Genomic DNA, 21091 nt, shown 5'->3' on the forward strand with positions numbered 1-21091 from the left:
GTTATGTATGTGACATAAAAGCAATCCAAATACAGTAGTACAAATGGATAAAAACATTCATAGTGTTTTGGTTCATAAGGTAAAGCATAGGTGGAGCAACACTGACATCTAGTGGTGACGGACATAAAAAGTCTGCACATAAAAAAAACCCTGAAAATAACTTGGTTACAGTTAGAGAGAATAGATGCAAAAATCAATGTGCAGTGTTTATACAAACATTACCAACCATAAATATTTTCATTTTACATTATTTTCATATATTTCATATATTCATGTACATTTTTGTATTTGTATACTTGCACATTTTGGAACACCCCTCACTTTTGCACATTGCTGTCACTTTTTCTCTGCTTTTTGGAACTGCTGTGACAATTGGATTTCCCCAATGTGGGATCAATAAAGAATATCTTATCTTATCTTATATCTGTTGTTGTTTTTCTAATAGATAACCATTAAAACATAACTTGTAGGAACAATTTGCTGGAGATGATGAAGATGAATTTTTCACTTTTCTTAAACTGCCTTTAAAATTGTCAAGGGGATTTTAAGCTGGGTTACTCTTTCTGGGAAGAGTGAAAGTTCCCTTGACCTTGTGGATGTTGTTTGGTGGTGACATACAAAGCGAACCCTGGTGCGGTTCAGTACAGTGTGAAAGCAATCAGGCAAAGACAGACTCACGACGGAAACAAAAAAATAATGAACTAAACCTAAAAATAATAAAACAACATAAGTGCTGTGCAAACAAACAAAGACAAATAAATAAATGCCTTATATTAGTCTGTTTCATATATTTAGTGTTGGATGTGACAAACAAGCAGTTGTGGTTTTTGCAGGATGTTTCCAGGTAGTCAGGTCTGTTTCTTTTGTGTGAATGTGCACGTCAAAAAATCAAATGTAAGTAAAAATTGTTTACTATAACTGTCATTGTTACCCTAACCCAGGGGTCGGGAACCTATGGCTCGCGAGCCATATCTGGTTCTTTTAATGGTCACATCTGGCTCGCAGACAAATCTTTAATTATAAAAATCTTTTTTCATCAGACCAGTCCTTCTCGACCGCGATGCAGTGCCTGGGGGGCGTGCAGTAGTAGCGGTGCTTGGAGAAAAGCAATCTGCACCACTATTTCCTGAATCTCTGTTCCATCCGTCGATGTTACTCTTGACGCAGGCGGTCGCGTGATAGGATACCGCTAAATTAAAACCCAGGAACTAGCAAAATGAATAAAAAACAAACATCTTTGGAAAGTTTCTTTGCCAAGGGGAGATCGTCCAGCCAGGAGACAGAAGAGGAGCCTTCGACTCCCAAAAAAGGAAATCACATTTAATAGACAGTATCAGCAGTCCTACTTAAAATATGGATTTATCCCAACGGGAGATTCGGACTATTCAGCATCGTAGTGAGTCAGACTTTTCATGCACTTATTTTGAAGGAATGTTTAAACGTTAACATAAAGACCAGAGAGTGTCACGGGCAGAGAGGACGTTGCTCATGACATAATTCGTGTTTATTGTTATGTTTAGAAAATACCACAGTTTTCATGCAGGTCGTGTTATTTTGTTGTACTGTAGTGTTGGTCATGTGCACGTTTGGTCTGATGTCGGAGTTCCTCAGGCTGCAGTCAGGGGTTCCTGTCGGAGCTGGCAGCACAGGGACTTATGGGAATCAATCCCCTTTGCCTGCTTTGGTCAAAATAGGGTTAAGCACGGGTTTTGCCTGTCAAAATAAAAGCGCAGAGTATGTCTTATCACGTGTCTCTGCCTTTATAGTAAAATTGCTACAGTGTTTGTCCGCCACATATAATATGCCAGGCTGTGAGAACTTTGCCGCATATGAAAGTGGTCTGTGGTGCGAAAAAGGTTGGGGATCGCTGTTGTAGCGGACTGAGTTGGACTGGGTGTCTGTTTGGTTGCGTTCTAAGTTCCAGAGTTCAACGAATGCATCAAGCAGAGATGCTGATTGGCTCTCAGTTCTGTCGCTCAGCCTGTCGTTGGGGAGTTTGGACCAATGGGGTTTAGCTATGGGCCACATAGCTGGTGCGGGTTAGGGAATAAAAAGTTGGGAGAAGCGCTCTCGGTGGGAGAGATTGAGGAGTTACTGAACAAGTTGTACAGCATTGGTTACGGCCTGCAGTAACCAGAATAAAGAACCTTAAAAGAGGTTACCGTAAATTCCGGACTACAAAGCGCACCCGATTACTAGCCGCACCCACCTATTTTCCCGTGTTTAACTAATTTTATACATACACAAGCCGCGTCGGAGTACAAGCCGCATGAATTAGGCAACAATGTCATCCTGACGGATCACGTCCTGACTCAAAGAGCAAGTGTGATTTATTAACACACAGTGGGTGGAGTCAGTTTTGCCTCAGGCTCATGTATTTGAGCATATCTACATCTGCCAAACAGTATGCACCTTTATTCTGTTCACAAGTTCCTCAGTTATGTTTTTTTTTTTTTTTTAACTTATTGACAATCTAGGTATCATACATAAAATTACAAACAGTAACCATATAATCAACATTACATCCCTCAGTTATGATGAGGAAATTTACATCCGCGATCCCCCATTTCCCATGAGTCTTAGGGGCTAAAGGCGGGGCCAACGCCCTGCTCGCCATTTTGTTGTACGTGTTTAAGAATGAGCAAGTAGCAGCAGTAGATGGAGGGGTGAACGGGTAAAGCTCTCCTTCCGCTTGTGTCGCGGCAGCGTTATGGGAGTAACAGGGCTGGTTAAAAAACACACTAGTAAAATAAAGCAGCGGCGACTGAAAAGCGCGCGCCTCAGCGCGATACGCGCGCATCCTCGCGGTGCGTGGGTCAGAGGTTTCCTTCCCCAACAAACACTGTTGTTCCGCGGACGCCTCGAGTAAGCCCTGGCTGCAGCCTGCAGAATGGCTCGACACCTCTGTGCTCCGCGCTCCCGCGCGCTCCTTGTCTCCCCTTCCTATCTACTCCGACAGCTCTGGCCAGGGCGGCTCCAGGGAGGAGCGCTTCGTCCCCATTGCGCCGGTGAACGGAGCAAATCGTGTCTGTGCAGAGCAATCGGACTTAATACTGTAAATCTTGTGTTTGAGGGGCGGATGCGTTGTTACGTGTGGGAGCCTTCAGACTGCCATCGGCCCCGCAGCTCACACGACACGCAGTCTCCAGCTCACACGGAGGCTGTGAGCGTTTCAATGCAAAACTCCGCTCAGTCCTTAATAACCGTTAAAACGATCACGTCAATTTGTGTTTCCAGTCATGTCCCGACAAAATAAAGGCTGATATTATTCCCACATATGTACGTGCAGCCAGCCGAGTCACTATGACTCAGAGGTAAATTCACTCCTGAGCATGCGCTGTTCTCTCCGTCACGCAGCTGACCGGCTTTTCCAAACCCGTTGGTGATGGTGGATTTTTTCACGCTGCTTTTAACGATTGCTTTTAACTTGAAAGCTTCATCATATTGTAGCGGCGATCACGTGCACGTTGGGTCTAATGGCACCAAAGGATTCTGGGATGCGGCCGGGCATGCGTGTTTCGTTTTGTTGAACCATGACTGAAGTGTCTAAGACCTGAAGTCAATTCCATGCTGTTTGGCTGCTTAGAGGTGTGTTGAAAAATAAATGACTTGTGTTTGGTGATAGAGAATTCAAACCATTCACTGTGTCCGAAAATACTTACACGGCGGCCGCCAATAAAATCCATAAATTAGCCGCGTCACTGAATAAGCCGCACGGCTGTAAGCGCAGGAAAAAAGTAGCGGCTTATAGTCCGGAAATTACGGTAAATCTCTGTGCCTCAGTATGGGAAAGGGACGCTACAATATTGTATGGCTCTCACGGAATTACATCTAAAAATATCTGGTGTTTATGGCCAAAAAAGCTCCCGACCCCTGCCCTGACCTATTAAAATATCCTTATTGTCTTTATCTTAGGGCTATGAGGATCCTTTATTGAATCAAATCTCTGCTTATAGGTACAGTTTTGCTTTTCATCCTCAGAAGTATTCTCTCTGTAGAGATGTTTCCACAGTTTCTTGTCATTTGTTATTTGATCTTACCAACAAACCAGCCATCATCGCACTTCTCCATCACATCGACGACGTCCCCCTCCCTCAGCTCCAGCTCATCCTCGTTGTGAGGTATGTAATTGTACAGAGCCTGATACCTATGAGAACAGCGCTGATGTGACTCACACTGGACTGGTATAAATGTTTCACTTAGAGCTACTGCCTCAGAATATATAAAAACGTGTTTCATTGGACAAGATTTCAAAGACAAAAAGCATAAAGAAGACAATCGGAAAACAGAAAATCCTACTTACGGATCTCCTCCACCATGCAGAGCATCCTGCACTAGCCGCTGTGAAAAAAGAATGGAGACAATAAGAATTAATTAAAAAAATGCTTTTTGTGTTTTTTCTAAGGTTTGATGAACTTGTCACTCATTTAAAGTTTTATAAATTTCCCATCTCAAATCACACTGAATGCATTCAAACACAAGACTAGATGTTTGAAATGATCCATCAATAAAAGTGTTTTCTAAAGTCTGGCACAGCGACACGAGAGCGACTGAAGCTGGATTGAGTGAAGACATGCCCCCCTACCCTGCGACCTCTAACTGGTGACAGATAGGACCTCCGGGACAAGATGGGGCTACGAGGAGGTTTACCGCCAACAACTGGATCCTGCTTAGCGGGCAGAAAGACCAAAGGGAACAGACCTATCATCTTCAGAAGTCAGCATCCTTGATTCTGAGCTGAGCATCTACTGACATGCCCTAAACATCAATGGACATGCTGATGCCTGTGCAACTCTTTGCTGGTCAGGACTACAAACACTAACAACTTTCACTTTCTGGCTCAGAAACTAAAATAAGGCTAAATTTCTGTTAGAGAAGCTCTTCGTTAGGTGATTTTTTTTTTTAATCCTCAACTCCACAGACCTGCTTTACCTTCACCTTGGGGGACCTACGTCCTGGATGCTGGACAGTGTGGGCAGAAGGGCGGGGTGTGGACAGGGGGGGTGAGACAGTTTTACATGGAGATGAGGCGTGGGCGAGGAACTGCGAGTCTGAAACGGGGCAGGACGAGGCCGGACAAGGAACACAGGAGGAGCTCAAGGGGCGAGAGGGTGTGGGCTGGGAGAGAACATCAGAGGAATGTGAGATGAGAGGGGGAGGCGTAGAGACAGATGCACAACAGACTGGAGGCAGTGGGGAGGTTGTTAGTCGGGGAAGGGGCGGGAGATGAGGGGAGACGGAGGATGAAGGAAGGAGGACGCCGCTTTCATGCTGGGCTGCCTGGGGAAAAGATGATGGACACATAGGAGGAAGGGTGGAGGTCAAAGGCGATGGCGTGGAAGGTGGGTGGAGGCCAGTGAGAGATAACTGAGTCAGAGTGGAAGAAGAGACTTCAGCCTACAGGAGTAAACACAAACATAAACATACTGAAGCTGAATGACATCATCAGACAACATCACGCCGTTTGTGTTCAATAAACCTCAGAAAGGACGTGGAGGACGGCTTGAACAATCTTTCAAACCAACACTTGTGTAACATCTTATAAAACTATTTACTCGTGTAAATCTCCTTATTTTAATAACATTTTTGATTCTTATATAGTGATAGCTATAGACCCACTCTGATCATCGTTAGGTCTACTGTAATTCTGATTAGGCAATTTTTAGGCCAAATCACTAAACTTGTGTTTGTTTCTAAGACAAAGGTTCTGCTGTTGCCGTTGGGAAACCCCGCCCCCCTTCCCTTCCTTGCTGCTGAGAGCTCAGAGCAAGGACTTTGTGCCCAGTGTGTTTTCTACGTCACTAATATTCTCTTTTTCCAAAATGGCATTTTTATCGTCAGCAGGTTTGAGCAGGTTTTATAATGTGACAAAGTTATGCCTATTCTACAAATATCCTCATCCTTTCATACGGTCCTTTTTTGAGTTTTGTTTTAATCACTTTAAATATCTTCTCCTCAATGTCCCTTCAGGTCTCTTTAAAGTTTTATAAGAGTTCAGCTGACACAGCTCACACCATGCTCTACCTGGAAACAGAGCCTCTCATTCAAAACCGGAGTGTCCTCCTCTTTGTCCATCTTAGCCTCCTCCTCTTCCTCAATAAACAACTCAGTGCAGTCCTCTGCTGCCCCCGGTGGTGGCCTCGGACATTCACCCGTGTCTTTGTTCTGAGTTTTCTGCTGCTCTCTGAGTAAATAAGGACTCGGCTTCACTGTCACAGGCGTGTAAACCGGTGCCTCTAACGGAGCATTTGGTGTTAGCTTGTCGGTTGCATTGACTGTTTGGGTCTTTAGAGCGGCCTGATGGAATGCTTCTTTTTGCTGGCCCTGTTTACTTGGAGATTCCCAGCTTAGCTTGGTCAGTGGGGAGTCCACGGTTGTTCTGAAAGCCTCATCTGTAGGGTTTGAATCAGCCGGTATGATGGAAAGCAGCTCGTCATAAGGGTCTTTTACCCTCAGCTCAATGTCGGGGGTTTTGCTGCGCTCGCCTGCATGGGCGGGGGCTTTGTGCTCTGGAAGTTGTGTGGGAGGCGTCACAAACAAGGTAGCGACAGAAGAGGAAACCTGGGGCTTACTAATGGAAACTGTTTGGGCAGTGTCGCAGGTTTGAAACCCTCTGCCCCTGATAGATCGAAACGAAGAGTCTGGCAGAGGAGTGGTGAACGAGGAATGAGTGACAGGTGGAGCAGGAGAAGGAAGTGGTGGAGCAGGTGGGGGGGCGGGTTGGGTGAAAGGCAGCATAGTTGTGGCATGTCTGTTTGCGAAGGGCGACAGTGCTGAAGAGAAAGGGGCGGAGCCTCTTTGTGACAGAGCAGGCGAGCTTGCCTTTGGCTCGTGCGCTTTCATGGCGGGCATGAAATCAGCAGGGAGGGGGGGTGGAGTAGGGGGGGCAGGGGTGGGGGTCAGGGAGCGCGTCGGAGGGAAAGCTGACCGATCCAAAGTGAGGGCCAGCCACTCGCTGGTGACAGCCTGCAGGTCATGCCTTCTCAAAGGGGGTTGGGGGGAGAGCAGGGCATGAGTGGTGGAAGGTGGAGGTAAATGATAGAACGGCTCCAGAAAAGTAAAGTGGGAAAGAAGGAACAGATGGTAAATAAAGCATCTAGAACACAGAATTTTCCTGATTGTGTTTACAAAACAATGGTCAGAAATAACAGAGTGTGATGGCGATGGTGTTATATATCTGGTAGGGTTAAAAGTGAAAGACTCCCTCACAGCCTCACCTTGACAGGTGTTGAGCTGGGTGTCCTGCTGCCATGGTAACTGTGTGGATCCACATGGTGGGCGGAGCTCTTGGAGGGAGAGGGCTTGACTAGGTCAACGTAGGACATGGGAAAGATACCCTGTTTGGTTGTGTCTGGGATTTTCCCCTCGTACCAATTCTGGTCCACCTGCCTGATCACAATCACCCTCTCACCCTACACACACCACCAACACACACACACACACACACACACACACCCACATCACATTAGATGCAGCACAGCACTTTTGTACAAGGAACTCTCACTCATGTTAAATAAAGCACTAAATACATTTATATGGATTTGAAGAACTGGATTATGGCAACAATATAAAAAGAAGTTAGGTAAAACAAAATGGGGAGGATTTTATTAGTTTGCTTCTTCCCACTCCCTGTCAAGCAATACATCAAACTTTTTGATGACTCAAACTCTATTTGACAATATTTATAGTTATTGAAATCAATATGACGTGTACTTTTTGTGACAGTACACACTGCAGATTGCAAATATATCTATTAGTGATTAGGAGCGATTATTACGCCAAGAGGACAGCATCCTTTTCTTTTCTTTTCTTTTCTTTTCTCAATGTTCTAATTAATTTATGAATGATATCTTAAATAGATTTGATATTTCTGGCACTCACAACGCAAATAACATCCTCTAGGAAACGTCTTAACAGAACACTTGGACAAGCTTCTGAGAGTCTTTATTTTTGAAACATGTCGTTTTGCTAAAACCTCACGAATAGATAGGAATAGATGAGTCAGGAAACCATAAGAACTGACCTTTCTCAATGACAGCTCCACATTGGTGTCAGCATTGAAGTTGTAGCGGGCCACTGCCTCTCCGATCTCCCTCACGTGTGCAGGAGGCGGCGGACGGATTGGCTGCTGCTTCTCTGAGGACGCCACTTTCTGCAGGATCGGTGTGTAAATAATTGTCGTAAAGAAGATTTTGTGTGACAAAAGAGCAAATAGAATGAAGTCAACAACACAGAACCAATAATATAAACATAATGCAGATGCAGAGTTTTTCTAAAAGAAGCAAACCCACCTCTACGTATGAAATAGGCAGTATCCCCACTCGTCCTCGGTGCTCCCCTTCATACCAGTTGTTATCTATTTGCCTAATGATGTTCACTGCGTCCCCCTTTTTAAATGACAACTCCCTGTAACAGACATGTAAGGAACGCAGGGAGCTTTGTGTTCACTCTTAAAACGTAACACATGGCAGACACAGCAGGAAGAGCAAGAAATGGGGAAAAAGTCACAGGCACTTTTGGAGCACTTCCCGTGTACAGGAATGAAAACGCAAATAAGTAAAATCCAGCCATGCAAAAATCGACTTCATCCAAAATAAAAGAGAAAAGATTTTCAACCATTAAGGTGTGGCATTATCATGCAATTACTGGGTTAACCAAAGTAATGATGGAAACTGCAAAGAATGAGATAAAAAAAGACCCTGAAGCAGCATCTGATTTAGCAAAAAAGCAACAGTGCAATGGGGTTCGTTCGTCATTTTACCGTACTTACTTTGCAGTTTGTGCCTTAAAATCATAAATGGCTCTTGCAGGTTGTTTCTGATGGAGGAGAGAGAAGAGAATGAGTTGTGTCATCTGTTTATGGGAGACCTGGAGGAGCAGAACGAGAGAGAGCAAACAGGGATCACACTGTTTTCACCCATTCCCTCTTTCTAATAGAGAAACAGATGGTTGTAACTTACTATCTACATATATGTCATGGTGTGATAATAGTGCCGATAATAACAGAAACCCTCTACCTCTCTGTCTGGGGTCTGCCTTCGGCTCTGAGGAGTGTGGCGTCCATCCAGGGTGGAGTAACTTCTTGAGACATCCTGGTCTGTGATTAGAAGAAACAAAAGTTGACAGGTGTTACCACGGTAACTCCTATTGACAATAACACACAAATGGGATTTTGGGAAGCACGGAGTGATAATGTGATGCCACCCCAACTGGTAAATGAGGGAGTAAGAGCTTGGGTCGGAAGAAATGTTTTATTTCCATCACAGACTGGATACTTTTTTCCACAACGTGGCACAAAACAGGCACATGCACAGATTTATTGGAACAGTAAATGAAACAAGGGGAATACAGGCAAAAACAAAACAAAAACAAACACAAAGGTACAAGCAAATGGCTGAAAGAAAGAAGTGGATTTGGAAGAAAACACTAAATAATCTTTCAAAGTAACCAATAAAAAATCAATAAAAGCATCAAAATTGACTCCAACCAGCAAGTCTGTCTCTTAAACTTTACAAGTAGATTAAAAAGAGCTTTTGAAAGTTAATAGAGCAAAGAAAAAATGAACTTTGTAAAACCATTAAAAAAATTGAAACCTGATTGATCTGTAAAATGCAATATAGTTAGAGGTAGAACTTTTTGTCTATATATAATGATTTAACCAAAGGGACTGTTAAGCTGCAAATTTGAGAAAATAAGTCATGTACGCAAAGTAAAGATGTAAGAGACAGAACTGCAAGCAGACTAATATTTACAGTAAATTCTTAAATATTACTATTATTGCTGCCATTTCCTGTTTTACCTCTGTTGCATTGTAGCCACACTACTTTTTTTTTTAACCAAATTAATCTTTAAATATTCCACCATTTCTTTTTTTATACATTGTCTAAAGGTAAAACAATATGCTCATTGTACTCTGGTTTGGTTTTCCTCTTTATACTAGTTTTTGTTTGTTTGTTTTTCCTGGAGCCTTTCACAATGTCAGGACAGATAATGCTCCACTTTAAAACCCCCTCAGATGAAAATGATGTTTTTGGTGTCTCTAACATGTTCTTGTGGCATTTTGGTGATGATGGAGGACATATATAAAGGAAATTCAGCTTAAAATTGCATTTCTGAGTATTTTATTAATTTAAATGGTTGCTCTGCACCAACGATCCCTGCAAAAACGATTTCCTAGAAAACGACAAAAGATTTTTGAAGATGGCTAAAAATGGCATAATCATAGTTAAAAGCCACTGGGAAAGCTTTGAAAATGGATCAAAAGATGATTGGAGTGGGACTTTAAAGTGAAATATCTATAGATTGTTTTGGTTTTATTAACTAAATTCCATCTCAGGTTAAATTCTAAATCGGATATTTGAGAATTTACTGTAAATCAGTATTGATACATATGAACAGAATTAACATGGTAATGGATCTGTCTGTTAAAAAAACAGACAGAATTTTGAAAAAGTGGTGGCAATAGTATGATGTCTCCATAAATAAATGAGGATTCATTGCTGTGTTAGAGCCAAACTGATAGTACGGACAGAAAAATATGAAGAAGTTTATCTGAAGACGGTGTTTTCTCATCTTCCAGCAGAAAGCACAACAGTAAACCTGTCTGCAAGAGAAAAGGCAGTGTGCATTAATGCCCAACTACTTTATGAATGAAAATGTCCCAGAATAAATACACATCCGTAACCAGTTGGGCTCTAACCTGTGCTCCTCTCTTATTGTATGCATGTACACATGTATACATGCATCCAAAGGTCTTTGATGAGACACAACTGATGACAATAAATAAGTACGTCTGCATGCTGTTTAATAGAAACGTGTATCATCTCCACCTGAACAGCAGAAACTATTTCCATTGCCCCGCTCCTCTGCGTATTCATTCACGTTTGAGGCTTCGGAATGCCGTCCATAACAGGCACTGATCGGTGACTGGACCCGAGGTGACTGTAGCCTCGGTGTGGAGGGCTCTGCTCTGCACGGAGCAAACCCTGTGGGGCTCCCATCTGGGAACAAGGACGCAGAGGAGTGCCCCCCGTGCCAACAGCCCCTCGTTCCCCGCAGGGAGGAGCTTCTCTCAGGCACGCTTGGCAGCAGTTCAGCGAGTATCCTTCTCAAGATGCTATCATCCGGCGGCCTGGTGCTCCTGTGGCCTCGTTCTGCTTGAATGTGCTCATAGATGTCTCTCAAGGCTGCATCTAGTGCTTCGTAAATGGCCTGTTTGGACTTGGGTCTGCTACCTCGACCTCCAGCACCACCGCTTCTTCTCGAGGTAGGTGGGGAGCCCTTTTTTCTGCGAAAAGGCACTGGGCTGACCAAAAAGGCCAGCTTTGACATCGCTTGCTGGGACTGTGAGTCCTGGACTCGGGAATGGCCGCTGCGGCTTTGCTGTGCGGGTCGGTGGTGCTCCAGTCGCGCTTGTTCCCGCTCGTGACGAAGCATGGTGGTGAAACGGGTGTATGAGGCCGGACAGCGACCTTTGCAGGTGCTGATGAGGTGGCGATGTTGGTAGCCCTGGGTTTGGCCTAGACTTTGGTGAACTGAATGGTGGTGATGGTGGTGGTGGTGGTGATGACGCAGGTGCTGACTGTGGTGGGCTGACTGGCCGTACTGGCTCTCAGAGGAGGTCAGCGAACAATGATCAAAGTCACTTTCACTGCAGAAAGAGGAACCCTCTACTTGAATGAAATCGCTGAGATCAGATGCAATGGCGTCTGGTTCGCTGTCAGAAAAGTCCTGGTTGGCTTGAGGGGTTTGGGGAACGGCGGGAGCAGGAAAAGACTGACCTCGGCCCGGCTCTGGCCCAACTCGAGGCTGGCCTTCAGGTGGGCTTCGAGGTCCATGTAGGTGATCTAAACTGTGTGGAGCAGTTCTGCTGAGGTCGTTGTTGTCTTCCTCTAGTAATGACTCTATGGAAAAGCGGCGTTTTGGTAAACTGGGAGTTCCACCACCAGCACTGCTAGCACGAGATGATGAGCCGCCTGGCGTAGTGGTTCCCGAGGGCACCTCTCCGTCACCCAAGTTGGGCAAGGATTTGGACTTCTGGATCAGACGTTCGTATTCAGAAATTCGATTTGGCACCGTGTCCCGTGGCACTTCCACACGCCAGGATGGTGCCCAAGGGGAAAGGCGATGCCGATGCAGATGAGGTTGGCGCTCTAGTTCTAGGATACGAGTGCGGACGGAACGGATGACATCGGAGGAGATGAGCTGAGCTCGGTCAATCTGATGCATCTTACGATACAGTTGGAGAAAGCCTGGTGAGTCATGTGCGCGTCGGCGGTGAAGTGGAGGAAGTGAATGACTGGAGGCTGATACAGATGGAGGGTTCCCATCGCACACCAGAGACCCGGCGCTTTCTGACCGGGTCGTGTTGTGCCCCCCAGAGGCAGAATGCCCATCAGTTAGTAAGTCATCACAGCTTCGTGACTTGAGCTTGCCAGAGGAGGGTGGGCCCTTCTCCGCATCGCTCCTCTTCTCAGCTTCCTGGGTTTGTGTCGGCCAGCTGTTCGCACAGCAGGCAGGCTGTTTTGAGGAGGAGCTGCCCTCCTGGCTGGCATCCTCTTGGCAACAATCTGGGCCAGAAGGGATGGGGGGCAGGGAGGTGCTCTCATAAAGACCTGCAGGGGTCAGACTGTTGGAAAACATGTTGCATGCGTCCCCACCTTTTAGATGTCCAACAAGAGCAGCGTGATGAGAGAGAAGAAGGAGGAAAGCAAGTTAAGCAACAAAACAGAGCGACAGGGTGGACGAGCTGGAGAGGAGGGAAAATAACTGGTGAGGAAAAAAGGGTGGAAAAGAAGAAGAACTTACAATCAGATCAGACATTATTTTTTCTTAGAACAAAGGAAAATCGTTTTAGATTTCTGGTAGAAAAAGGACAATAAACACCCGAGTCTGGAGAGACAACCAGGGAAGAAGACACAAACACACAAAGAGATCCAATAAAAAGAACTCGATTCTTCAGACTACCTTTGGCTCTGGAGGGTGAGGATGGTGAAGAACGAATTACAGGCTTCTTTAGGCTGCTGCCAGCTTTGCATGCATCCTCTGGTTTAGGGGAAGTTACAGTTCTGCTCTGAGGCTGAGGATTCGCCTGCGAACTCGATGGCTCTGACTTCCTCCTCTTCCTGTAGTCGCTGGAAGCACTGCAAAACAAACATCAATGACGGCTGCAGTCGATCCACTGCTGAACGTCACAAGGTAATAGAAGGAATCGAAATATTTGTGGCTACATGCTTTAGAGACTTGGAGCACACAGCCTTCCCAGAAAAAAAGTAAACATTTACATCTGCACCCAATTCCTGCACAGACGAGGGGATCGGCTAACTTGTGCGGAGATCCCGCTATGCTAGGATGTCCCCTACAGTCTATGGCTGTGGTGGGAGGGAAGAGGATCCAACAGAAACTAGAATCCATCGTGAACAATCCTCATCAGACTCCACATGAGACCATGGATGCACTGAGAAACTTCTTTAGTCAGAGACCATAAGATCTCATGGTGAAGGAACACTTTCACACATCTTTTTCCCGTTAGCTATTAGTCTCTACAACGCCTCATAGACAATGGACACTAATTATTATCATTAATCATTTTTTAAAAGTGTATTTTTACATTTATTTATTATCTATCCACTGTTTATGATAGAGTTATGGTCACAATGCAATTCCCCCTTTGTGGTGTCAAAAAAGTTCTATTTTGTTATATTGTATTTGACTTTATTCTATCAAGTATTAAGTTAGTTGTTAATCTACTTGTTTAAATCCTATGCAAGTAGAAGTACATTTGATCACAGAAAGTTTTAGTAAAGGGTAAATACAACCTCACATTTTAATTAAATTCAATTTAAAAACAAATCAAAAAGGAAAATATAATGGAAAAAAAGCTTATTTATATCAGCTACAATGCAAAAAAGTTGATGTCTGGGACGATTTTGACCATTTTTTTAAAGCATTTCTTTAACTCTCTACATTGTTTTTCAGTATTCCCTTAACACCAGCCTCCGGCAGAGGGTGCTGGAGTGATGACCCTTCTAGCAGGAGCAGTATTACTGCGTGATTTCAGGAATCCCTGACGTGTCGGCTGTCCCACTGTGGACAATGGCATGTTTCGTGTGCCTTTTTCCCCCCGTTACTATCTTGCAAGTGGATGCGCAAAAAAAAAAAAGAACCACAATCCAAACAGGCTGTGACAATGTGCCAAAAAATGTGTTTAATGTTGCTAATCTTTGTTCAACTTTGGGGAAATTAAGCTTAGACTCCCATTACGTTGAATTTTTGTCGACAGCCGCTGTAAATGCTTCACTTTAAGTCGATCAAAAGGGGAAAGGGGGGGATAGGCTTTTGGATTTTCAGAGAAGTTGAAGTCACTGACATGAGTTATACGGCCTATTCATCCCATCTCTATTCGGTCCTTTTTGTTCACCATAGAGAAGGCAGCTGTAAGAGCAGGCCAGGGCTGAAAAGGAGAGCAAGCAGAGGAGAAAGAAGGGGGGTGGGAGGGCCGAGGACCGAGTGGTGGAGTCAATAGGCTTGTGGGGGTTAATTTATTCTGGCTCAGTTAGTTAGTGAGAAAGCAGGCAGGAATCGGGGGAAAATAAAGGGTAATGCTAGTCCTTGCAAATAATCATTAAGAGCCACCGGATATTTGCACCACACACAAGGTAAACTGGAGCAACCTAATGACACAGTGCTGAAACAAAACAAGGGGGGGGGGGGGGGGGGGGCTGCTACTGGGAGCCTGGGGGGAGGGGAGCATGCAGAGGGAAAGAAAGGAAACAGCAGTTACCTTGCAGGTCTCTCTGAAGCCTTGTCAATGGGAGAGATGTTGAGGGATGTCTGGAACGGGGCAGACAAAAGGAGAGAGAAGTCAGCTCCAGATGAACAAAGGCTTGAAGGCAGAGCGGCTCACAATGCACAGCCTGCATGCGGTTGTTGCTGTGCCACACTCTAAATGCTCCCTCAGCGAAAGGTGCAGTGGACGCTGGTTCCACATGGCACACCTGCCAAGACGAAGTCCACTGGGGCGCACCAGCGATATTGCCGGCTTTTCTTTTGGGGTCGTTCTGAGGGATGATGGGCAAAGGTGATGCTGCAAAAGACGTTATGAGCTCAGCTTGAGCGGGTAAATGTCTGCAAAACCTGGCGTGGACCTACTGGAATGGAGGTGAATGGTAAAAAAAAAAAAGATTTCTAAACCTGCAGAATCCCAACAATGGCCTGCAATCTTACAATTACACACTGCAGAAGATGAGATTTCTACGACGGAGTTTTAGGGCCAACAAAAAAAAAAAAAAGTAAAATTACAACATTTTTTTCTCGTAAATTTACGAGAAATGAGAACGTTGAAAGTGCCAAAAAAGTGATCTTCCTCCTCAGACGGAAGCGTCACACAAACGTAGAGATCTTGTTTTTGATGGAGGAAGAAAGGATTGAAGTGGAAAGCTGCAGGGACACCGATGGCTTCATCGGGCTGCAGGGATCCTGCAAACCAACCATCAATAAATAAAACTTTAATAAAGTGTAAATCAAACAAATGAGCTTCCAGATATTTGGAACGTTCAAGCTCATTCAGATCACCTGTTCAACTGAGTTTAGTCGTTCTGCTCTGTTGCTGCGTGGCGTTCACCTGCTGCTCTGCATGCTCACTTCCACTTAATATCCTAAATTTACGAGTTTATTTCTCATAAATTTACGACTTCAAATATTGTAAATTTACGAGTTTTTTCTCCTAAATTTACGAGTTTTATCTCCTAAATTAACGAGATAAAAACCCATAATTTGACCTTTTTTTTTTTTTTTTGGTGGCCCTAATACTCCGTCGTAGATTTCAGATGAAATTTAGGAGCAAAAAAAACCGTTTATAGTTCAGAAATAGCACCCACTTTACATATAATTGTAAAGTTATTTGTCCAACAGCAGTATATTAAGTAAAATAAATAAATAAAGACTGAAATGGTACTTCTTAAAATGAAAAATATGAAAGGTTCTAACACATCAGGAGTTACTCCATGTTAGAAACTCAGAACACTTTGTGACTGATCATGAATGTGACATTACCTCAATGCGTTGGCGAGTGGAGATGTCTGGATTATAATCCAGCCGTTTTTTAGGAGGCTTCAGCCCCAATCAGCAGCAGTGAGCAGGGAAGGGGGAGAGAGGAGGAGGAGGAGGAGGAATATAGTAGGGTGAAGATGAAGTGAAGGACGAGAAGCAGTGGTGACATCATGGGGAGAAACCAAAGCATAAGAAACATTTGGAAAAAGCGAAACCAGTTAGAATCTAGAAAACCCTTTTATCTCACAACAGTCAAAGCAAATGGAAACTGAGAAATATTCCTTCAGATTGATATTTTAACATTTGAGGTGCAGTATTTCTGCCATCTTTAAAGAATGTATTAAGCAATGAAAAAAAAAAACAAAAAAAAAAAAAACAACAACACAGAAACACAAAAATGCAGTTATGGACCACACTCGTGCAAAATGTGAGAAGAAGCAAAGTGAATTGAAATGAATTCCTCCTGTATTAAACTTACACACACCTATCATGGTGGCTCATCACCTCAATAAACACTTGCATGCAGGAAAATCCTCTGCACTGAAGCGTTTATCTGTGATTGGACACATTCTAAGTGTGCAGGTAGAAGCTACAATCCAGCTGAACATGGCTTTGACTTCACAACGTGTCATGTCAGCGGGAATTTTCACCCACAAGAACCCGGAACAGCAGGTCAAACCTGATGTCATGTGCTAGAAACCTGTCAGACACTGAGGCAGGTCCTCGTGACGCTTTACCACACCACGGGTCAGCCAGTTTGGGCTAACTTGACCCCACATGGGAGGCTGCACAGAAGCCCCGACTTTGGCCACTAGCACATTGTCAACATCAGCATCCAGTAGGGGGTGCTGCAGTGTTTAGCTTTGGAGCAGGCAGAGCATTCCTCCACACAAAAAATAAGAAAGAAAGAAAAAAACAACCCTAAATACTAGCAGGCTTGAATATTATAAAATGCTGAGAAAATGATATATAGTGTTTTTTACATGAAAAAAGTTATTTTATAAATGATATGCACTTTCATGGCAAATTTAGTATCTAGACTGTACAGATTTCATTGACATGTGGCATTTAAATAAAATTGCCCTTAAACGACATGTAAACATTTCTTATAAACCCTTAAAATTATTTTAATAAATATTTTTGAGCCTGCTAGTAGCTAGACAAAAAAACAACAACAACAACAACAAACCAAGCCAAAACCAACACAGACACATATGACAACCTGTTGCAAGTGTGTCTGTGTGTGTAAGGGGTGGATGGAGGGGGGGGCATCACTGCACCAAGTCCCACATGCCAAAATACAAGGACAAAACTAGCCCCCACCCCTTCTAAGAGTCTATGTCTACAGCAGAGCCGTAGTCCAGGAAGCAGCTAAGCCCTGACTTACCGGCCGCCCAAACTCCAACTCAGAAAAGAACTTATACCAAGGCTCGTTCTCTAAATCTATGTCATCATAGGTCTGGGAAAGCATGACAGATAAGAAGAAGAAGAAGAAAAAAGGAGGTGTGGAGGGGAGTCACAAACAAAGAGAGACATGGATCTCATGGTTAAGGATGGGCAAAGTGAGATGTGCATGAGATGAACTAGGATTATGGATATTTAGGCTGGTTCAAACAGAAACGGGGCTGCAGAGCTATTTGGCTTCATGTGGAGACAACGGAGCACTGCTGTTCGCTGGTTTCCATTTGATTAACAGGATAAAGCAGTGTCAGCAATACCTTACCTTTAGAGTATTTTTATATTTGATATCCTTTCAAAAGTAGTTGACTAACTCTTAAAGACCTACAATCCAAATAAAAAGAAAAAACTGACAACTGTAAAAAAAAAATACGTATGACAGTGGATGATGTTCTCTAGAAACTGCAACAAAGACATTTATGTTTGTTTGTTTTTTAGGCATGACTTTAATTGTATTACTCTATACTACTGTTCTTAAATGGGATTTTTCCTTGTTTCTCTTTCCAACTCTTGCATGAAAATATATATCTTGATACCAAGTCAAAGGCTACTGGGAGACATGTTCCAGATTTATCCTGCTAAATAGAGTCCTATGCTTCCATACACATGAGTCACCTCATTATTAAAATAGAGGCTTGGATAAGGAGCAACAAAAACAGAAGTGCTGAATAAAAAAAAACCCTCTAAAAACCTGTTCAAAAAAAGTCTCACCTACTACTACTACCTACCTAGGTGCATTAGAGAGACACCTTTTATCTTTGACTGAACGAGGGGAAGAAGGGACTGGACAGACACCGGCTGGCTGCGGCTTTCTCTTTTTACCTGCCTCTGTCAGGAACTGACTCATGGGTTATTGCCCTGAGAGTGCTCTTTGCAGACATCACACTAAATGTTGAACCTTTAACCAAAAGAAGAAACCTTTTAAACCAATTCTCCATCCCACATTCCTCTTCATCATGTTGTTTTTATGGCTGTTTCACTGTTTATTTATTTTTTGCTGCAGCACTCTGCATTGCCGATCACCCATCGTAAGAGTTCACAGTCATACACTTAGGAAACATTTACTTTAGTTCTTCCCGATGCTTCAGACAGATGGGGAGCCATCAGAAAAACTATTATCCGTAACCATGAAAAACTGCTGATTTTTGACAGATCTCTATCTGCCTTGGATTATTTTAACGTACTTCTTATTCTAGTTTGATTTATGCAGTTTTTTGTATGTGAAACCGCAGTTTAAGACACAAAATGAACACCAGCTGGAACTAATCTGACACAAAAATAAATTAATCACCCAATCCCTTTAAGAAAACATTTTTCCAAATGTGAAGCCAGCAATAGGTTTTTTAACCCATTCACAGAGCGGATCCAAACCATACTCACTGGTCTTTCATGCTCCAAAATGGAGGATTTCCCCGGCTCATATTCAAAAATGCTCTTGGGCTCTGCTCTGTACTTCCGTGTGTCCACTTTTCTGTCAGGAGGACCCCATTCATTCCTGAAGCAGGGGAAATGATAAAAACAGGAAATGACATAGGCTTTATCATAGGTACATTAGACATAACACACACATAGAAGACACCTTTGCAGGAATTTTTTCAGTCATTTCTACCAATTGAAATCCACACTGTGGTTTATTATTGTTTAGAAATAGCATGCTGGCAGTTTGACAACAGTATCACAGTTTTTTCTCAATTATACACTGTGACATATGATGAATCAATATATTTAACCAGATCAATCTCTCTGAGGCAAGTCATTAAATGAATTAACCTATACCAATAATAAAATCAGTTCAAAATATAAGAAATCGATTATAATCGCTATTGGAAAATACCAATTGAGGCATAAGTATATCTATTTTATTATAATGTAAAAACAATCAAGTGCATCAGAGGAGATAACAAACACATGATGGCAGCAAAAAATGTTCAAGTCATCAATTCCGGTCCGTGTAGAAACAGTTTAGCAAAGACATGTGACCGACCATATAGTGTGCTAGAATGTTCTACTAATGTTCTGTTTATATTATTTTAATGTGAAAAAAAAAACAGTGGGCTGAACTAAAATGAAATTAAAATGTAAATGAATTTATCATTAATTCTTCTTTACTTGTTTGTTTGTACACATATGTCCTTAACACCTGATTATTTGGCAAGAAATACCAGGCATTTGGAAATATATTATGTTAATATTAATGACTCTACAATAATCTGTGATTATATTAGTTAGCTGCCACCAACGCATTTTCATTTCTGACTGATTTATACACCAAAGTGTTCTTTGTGATTTCAACTTACATGTCTGGTACATTCTTCTCACGGTCGCTGTCTCTGGCCCGCAGTTGGAGGAGGGACGGCATAGGTGGAGGCGGTGGAGGCACAGGGGATGGTGATGGCTCCCGAGCCCCAAGCTGTCCTCTGTTGTCTGAGGGGCTCTTGGACAGCGGTCTGTAGGTGTGAGTCCGTGCTGGTGGATGGGCCATGGTGGTGTTGGACGACAGGCGCATATCGTCTGGTGATGGCAGCAAAAAGGAGGCCAGAAGTGAGTTGAGAAGAAATGAATGCCTGACGCACAAACTCTGTTAAAGGAAGAGAAGGCCTCACCGCTGTTGATCAGAGCGAACGTTGCATTGTATGTGTCAGAGTAGTCGTCATCTGTAGGAGAGCACAGACACGGATAGTGTGGAAGCAGTTTGGTTGAGCGATGCAATCCCCCTCCCATGCACAAGTGTTCATAGTCAGCCCATAAAATGAAGAAATTGTCACCAACACATAATTAATGATATTATGTTGGATTTCCTTTGTGTTTTTTCTAAAATGCCTGAACAGTTTAGAACAATCAGCCCTTCTGCTGTCTGAGCTATTCAAGCCCCCCCCCCCAAAAAACAACAAAAAATGAGAGCAGCTTAGCCCCACAGCTCCTGGTTTGTTAGAGGTTTCCCTCTCGTACTTTACTGCTCCAGACTTTTACTTCTAATGAGTTCTGGCTCAACGTTGTTTGGGTTTACAAGAGCCGACACGCACAGACACAAAAGACACAACCAGGCCGGCGACTTGCATGCATGCGAGACCAATCGACCCTAACCCAATTGATCATTGTGTCCACGGCGTTTCAGGTTCAGGAAGGAGCCGCAGTTAAGCCTTACCTGCTTTGTGAACTTTGTGAATCTGTTTGAACATAGTTTTGTACCAATCTTTGGGCCTGTCCACCGTCTGCAGGAAAAAAAAAAAAAATAGTTCTTCAAACTCAAAGTTTCCAAAAATCAAAACACAGCCATTAGATCAGCTAAGAACTAACCATTTTTAATGAGAAATGGTTACAAAATCTAACAGTGAATTGATTCAACCTTGAAATCATTTAAACTTTCACTCCTTCACGCTGTTTGCCACTAATTTGCAACGAACAATTTAGTCCACATTAATTTAGCATTACCTTGAACAAAAGAACACTATGTGAAGAATTGACAATAAAGTTGACTTTGATAAAGTTGACTTTGAACACTAAAGGATTTTTTTAAATAAATTCAGGCATGAAGGGGTTAAAATTGCATGAAATGTTTTTTATTGCTTTTTATTTGATTATT

General features: G+C 43.2%; 1 protein-coding gene across 22 annotated transcripts in view; it reads right to left on the bottom strand.

The window, feature by feature from the left end:
- sorbs2a (sorbin and SH3 domain containing 2a) overlaps nucleotides 1-21091 on the bottom strand; it is a 48388-nt gene that overhangs the window by 2052 nt on the left and 25245 nt on the right. For 7 of the 22 annotated variants that reach the window (XM_078950908.1, XM_078950881.1, XM_078950913.1 and 4 more), the window contains 19 exons: nucleotides 20654-20720; nucleotides 20112-20162; nucleotides 19806-20019; nucleotides 18889-19003; nucleotides 17438-17509; nucleotides 16054-16110; nucleotides 14783-14832; nucleotides 12967-13142; nucleotides 10830-12659; nucleotides 9018-9097; nucleotides 8771-8868; nucleotides 8292-8406; nucleotides 8024-8152; nucleotides 7218-7412; nucleotides 6025-7047; nucleotides 4924-5397; nucleotides 4586-4666; nucleotides 4304-4341; nucleotides 4041-4147 (listed from right to left, as the gene is read on the bottom strand). In XM_078950908.1, the coding sequence (XP_078807034.1) occupies nucleotides 4041-4147; nucleotides 4304-4341; nucleotides 4586-4666; nucleotides 4924-5397; nucleotides 6025-7047; nucleotides 7218-7412; nucleotides 8024-8152; nucleotides 8292-8406; nucleotides 8771-8868; nucleotides 9018-9097; nucleotides 10830-12659; nucleotides 12967-13142; nucleotides 14783-14832; nucleotides 16054-16110; nucleotides 17438-17509; nucleotides 18889-19003; nucleotides 19806-20019; nucleotides 20112-20162; nucleotides 20654-20720 (4972 nt within the window). The remainder of the gene's footprint in view (nucleotides 1-4040; nucleotides 4148-4303; nucleotides 4342-4585; nucleotides 4667-4923; nucleotides 5398-6024; nucleotides 7048-7217; nucleotides 7413-8023; nucleotides 8153-8291; nucleotides 8407-8770; nucleotides 8869-9017; nucleotides 9098-10829; nucleotides 12660-12966; nucleotides 13143-14782; nucleotides 14833-16053; nucleotides 16111-17437; nucleotides 17510-18888; nucleotides 19004-19805; nucleotides 20020-20111; nucleotides 20163-20653; nucleotides 20721-21091) is intronic. The other 15 variants (XM_078950948.1, XM_078950928.1, XM_078950943.1 and 12 more) reach the window with 7 other exon arrangements.

The sequence above is a fragment of the Oryzias latipes genome, chromosome 1, assembly GCF_053564925.1.
Source record: "Oryzias latipes strain Hd-rR chromosome 1, Olatipes_Hd-rR_3.1".
Classification (NCBI taxonomy): Eukaryota; Metazoa; Chordata; class Actinopteri; order Beloniformes; family Adrianichthyidae; genus Oryzias; species Oryzias latipes.